We start from the raw sequence: 5,221 nt of genomic DNA on the forward strand, positions 1-5,221 counted from the left end.
CCGTTGGGGTTAAATCGAGTGCACCAAAAATTAGTCTGAAAATATCGTATTAAACGGTCAACCAAATCTATAAAATTTCATAAAAGTAAAAAAAATTATGACAATGAAATATTTATGTTATGACAACAAATCATGCGACGGCTCAGCCGATCAATGCAGAGTAATAAATAAATTATACGGCGACTCGGCCGACCAATTAATAATAAACAGGATATAAGGCGGCTCGACCGACCAATAAATAATAAACAGAATATAAGGCGGCTCGGCCGACCAATAAATAAATTAAATTACTAGTAAATAATATAGGCGGTATTCCGGCCATTATAACATGATATAAATAATAGTAGAGGCGATATACCGACCATTATAACAGGGTATAAATGATACAAATAAATTTTACCGAATCGCAGAGTGATCGTGCTGATAACGTGTTATTAAAAGAACTTGTATTTTATTGTATCGCAGGAATTTAAATAAGGGCGAAATTTTATACCCGTAGAAATTTTTAACACCGATATAGAGAGAGAATTTGAGAGAGAAGAGACTGAGATGTGCATTACAATGAACGAAAACGTTCATATATAGAAAGAAATTTACTGTGCAAATCGTGCAACGGATCCCAGTTCTTTTTATATTTTCAAATATTACTGCTGGCAGTATTTCATAACAGAATTGATATTTTCTCTAATTATTAAACGTTCGGGCTCATCACCAAATTCTCATAGGAGTCAACGGCGCTTGACGGAACGGCGACCATTACTTTAACGGCATCATTCTGTCCAGGAACTGGAAGTAACAAACAGTAACGGTCACAGCAAACCGATCCCACATGAACCGGTTTACCAAAACCAAAATCAAGCCGTTCTAAACCGAGACGTGACCACTGCGACAGTATCAAGACTCCGACAGAGTCAGGACAAGCTTTCGCCTTGCTTACAGCTTCCACCACCGATCTGACGTAATCATCGCCGACTCGCTCCTTCGCTTGTTTCACGAGCATCGTCGCGTGGCTTAACCCTTTCTCCGTCAGATCTTTCACGGTGGTTTGCGCGCATCCGACGACGAAGGCGTTCCCGTAGAACCCAAGGGGTAGACTCGGTTTGACTCGGTCTCGAATGTTGATGCTGAACAAAAGCTTGAGGCTTTGGTTTGATGGCAAGTTCAGTGATCTCGCCCAGCTCCGCCATACATGTGCAGAGAGCACCTCGAACGATGTGGACTCACCGAGTCGACTCGAGAGTTTCTTCAGCTCGGTAAGTCTATGTTTTTCAAACACGACTGATGTCGGAACGAGTCGCTCGGCGTTGAACCGGTTAACGAACCCGCAGAGGTCAGGAACTCGGTTGAACTCAAGGTGGTTTAACGAGTCACGAACCGGAGACGGGTTAAGCAAGTGGCGATCCCACAAGTGTTTACGTTTTGAGTCACTCTGACTCAGCGAGTCTCTAGATAACTCGGCGAACAAGGTGAGAAACTCTGCGCTTCCGATACCATCGGAGACGCAGTGGTTAACGCCGACGGCTAAAGCGGCGCCACCGTCTCTAAGCCAAGTGAGCTGGACGACGAGCGGTGGAGCACCAGCGAGGACATCGATGACGTTTAGGGAGAGAAGCTTTCTCCAGCTACTCACGTGCCGGGGAGGTTTCTGAAAGTCAAGGCACGTGAGGTGGTTGGATACAGCTTCGAGAAAGAGAGCACCTTGGCCACGGCAGTTAACCTCGAGACCTCCGCCGCCGCCGCCGTCGGGCCTCTCACGTACGCGGCCAGAGAAAGGGAAGTAAGGAACTAGAGCGCGAGAGAGTGCTGACTTGAGACGATCCGAGAGAGAAACCGGGTCGGAAACGGGTGAGTAAACGAGGAGGTACTCGATGGTGAAACGAAGGAAAAGTTGAGAATCTAAGGCGGAGAGAGACAGAACAGTAGAAGGTGTTTGGTCGGAAGGAGTAATAACTGTGGCTTCTTTCACATTAACCAAGGATCCCATGATACTTTTTCTACGATGCTCTGTTCTTTTTCCCTCTGAAATAAAGAAGGTGGGTCTCTGCGATATGTATTATATATATCTCTCTGCTATGTACATTCACGTGGAGAGAAGTATGGAGACAAAGGGTAATTTTGTAAATTGTGTCTTCTTTTTAGACATGGTATGTCTTGTGTGTTGTGTTCATGCATATGTACTCTTCTGTGTACGTGTTCCCTTGATTGTTCTCGTTGATTTTCAAATCTACAAACCTTGTTTTTGATCCGTTGGTGGGATGTTTTACAAGTTTTTTTTTTTTTTAAAGGGCTTTGTTTTACAAGTTACTGTTAGACATGTTGATTTTTCAATTTAGAGCAGTGGATAATAATCCTCCATATGTTTATATACCTTCTATTTAATATTCGATAAAAAGGATAACAACCTACTTTTATGGATATTGAAAAGATTTTGACGAATATTTGGTTAATTTGGGATATTTGGTGGTATTAAAATTGATGGTTACTACTGTTCGGTGGGTGCTCACGCATATCTATACAGCCTATACAAATACGTTCATCGACCATTGGGATAAGATCATTCACACAACAATCCATTCGTTGGGATAAGATCATTCACACGACTATCCATTTTCTTTATCATGGATTGACAAGGTTTGATCCGTAACGAATTTTACAATTTAGGAAAACACGATTTAGTGAAATCAAACTCTAACAAAAAAGTCGTAAAAGTAAACATTTAAACAATTGACTAAAAAACACTTTCTTTGCTAGACAGCCCATTTAGGAGTAACATTTGCATACACTTAACTTATCACGTACAAGAACATATGTTTCATTTGTATATGACTATATGTAAATGTGTACAGTTTACATGGCTTCCTGTCATGGCGTATAATTTCAAAATGATCACAACCATCTGTACAATAAGGATTTAAGACAAAAATATCTAAAAAATATAACGAAAACGTACCTTTTGCTAAAGTTTGGAAACACATTTTACAAAGAATAGGTTACAAATGTCACTAAGCCAAATTTCTCTACTACTTAGTAGTAAATTATTGATACTGATTTTTTTATTAATTCTGAAAGTCTTTGAATTGAGGTGTTGCGATGTGAAATCATGAAAGACTAAAACTGATTGAAAATTAAAAGTAGAAAACATACATCTTGTATTTATGTTAACAATATGTAAAAGTAACTAAAGGTTCGAATGATAAAACATATCTAAAAGATAACGCAGATCAAGCCGATTAAATACAAATCAAATAGATACGTACGTAGAACAAATGTAAATCTAACTAATCAAACTAATTTACCTAATCATGTTCAATCTAAATGAATATTGAAAAGATAAAATAATGTAAGTCAGATCTTTAAAAAAAATAGAAGTTCTAGTTAAATATAAAATAAAAATGCATCCATGTGTTATAACATAATTTTTGACAATAAATTAAACTTATTGAATATTATTTATCATATCCAACTCATATTAACACATTAAAAAAATATTTCATTGAAATATAACTAAGTCAGAAAAATATATCTTATTTAGTGAAGTTATACATTTTATATGATACAAAATAACATGTATATCTACTTATTGCAAAAAATTATATAACAAGTATGAATCTGTAAACTAAATATATAGATAACTTCTGTGAATGTACGTATAAAAGAAAATATACATAATCATATATATTTTATATATCACTTTATAATTTTTTTTTATAAATAAATTTCTACATAAAATGAAAATATTAAACCATATGTCTGAGAAAATTTGTATTTAGTTTGAGAATTAATGAAATAAATTAAATAAGACTATTTATTGGTAACTGATAGAGAAAATAAAAAAAAAGTAATTTACATGAATTCTTATTGATCTCCTCATCATTCTCCCAACAGATTTTTTCACTGCAGGCAACAATTTAATATATATGCAGATTTTTATTATTTTATTATTTATTTTTGTTCTGCAATTAATATTTTGAATGGTAAACAAATGCAAAACAAAATACATAATAAATTGACTGTTTTAATCTTGCATCTCTCATGCACCTCCATTCAAGTAAGTCAAAATTAACGAAGATTTTAGCTTCTTTATTTTGAACTTTAAGTTTTGCCTTTCCGGAGCTTCTATTTTTCCGTCAGATTTTATATATGACTTTCATCCTTGAATTAACATTATTAGATGGAAAATATATGCTAGTAATTCATCAACCCAAATATGTCCGTGGCACGTATGGTATATTGTTTGTTTTTTGAAAAAAAATGGTATATTCTTACCATTAAATTAAAGTCTGCATACAACACCTACTTATTAAGTTATTATACATGGGATCGAACTGTTTATTGACAGTGATAATGGATTGGTCTACGCCTAATGATTCATGTAGCCAATCTAAACATAAAAGGTCGCAAAAAATAACCTAAAAGCAAGAAGAAGTACGAGACTTATTCGACTAAATTCTGAGTCCATGAGCAAATTACATTTTAGAATTGCAAAGGTTGTAAGAGAAAAAGGTCTATAATCAATCTAGAAAACGTTATAGCTTTCTTGTTTATAATTATGACGTATTAAAAGGGAAAATAACCGTGAGAATCATATTGGTGGTGGTGGTGGTGGCGGTTTACAGTTTGATGTGCATTGTTGTTTGGGCAATGGCGTCTGTCTACAACAGTGAAAGATTTGGTGCCAAGATTCTCATGGAATAACTTTATAGGACAAAGACAAAAATATATTCATGGAATATTATATGAAAGAGTAAATACATACCCTTCCATAATTATGCAGATTTTAGCTAGAGAAAAGAAGATCACAACTTATTTCCTTGGTTTTCTAATTACAGTCATCTTATAGTAATATTTCTTAGATGGATAATAAGAATTTGTCCTTTGCTAATTTTCTCTATTTGTTACCATAACTAAAATGTGTTATTTGACAAAAACAATAAACATTTTGAACATTTAAATTCCTACTCATAATTTTGCAACTAAGAAAATTAAGCAATAATAGTTGGTTTCAAGTGGTGCTTATAATTAATATTGGCTTCTAAAGTATTTTTGTTCACATATAGCTACAGCTAGGACTGCTATTGAAAGCAACAAAAGGCAATACCTCTCGCTTTACCATGAGCCATTGGTTCTAGGTTATATGCAGACATTAGACTTTAATTTTCAAATTTTTGCAAGGGAATCAATTTAAAACCATATGTTCGTGCACTTTTAACTGAAATCATAT

The 5,221-nt window shown here is 35.0% G+C and overlaps 1 protein-coding gene across 1 annotated transcript; it reads right to left on the reverse strand.

Annotated features, from left to right (window-relative positions):
* Window positions 1–607: 607 nt before the first annotated feature.
* On the reverse strand, window positions 608–2,183 carry LOC106331594 (taxadien-5-alpha-ol O-acetyltransferase-like). Its single transcript, XM_013769984.1, has one exon. The coding sequence runs from the start codon at window positions 1,982–1,984 to the stop codon at window positions 692–694; it is 1,293 nt and encodes a 430-aa protein (XP_013625438.1). The 5' UTR covers window positions 1,985–2,183; the 3' UTR covers window positions 608–691.
* Between the last annotated feature and the right edge of the window lie 3,038 nt (window positions 2,184–5,221).

This window comes from Brassica oleracea, chromosome C3 (assembly GCF_000695525.1).
Source record: "Brassica oleracea var. oleracea cultivar TO1000 chromosome C3, BOL, whole genome shotgun sequence".
NCBI lineage: Eukaryota > Viridiplantae > Streptophyta > Magnoliopsida > Brassicales > Brassicaceae > Brassica > Brassica oleracea.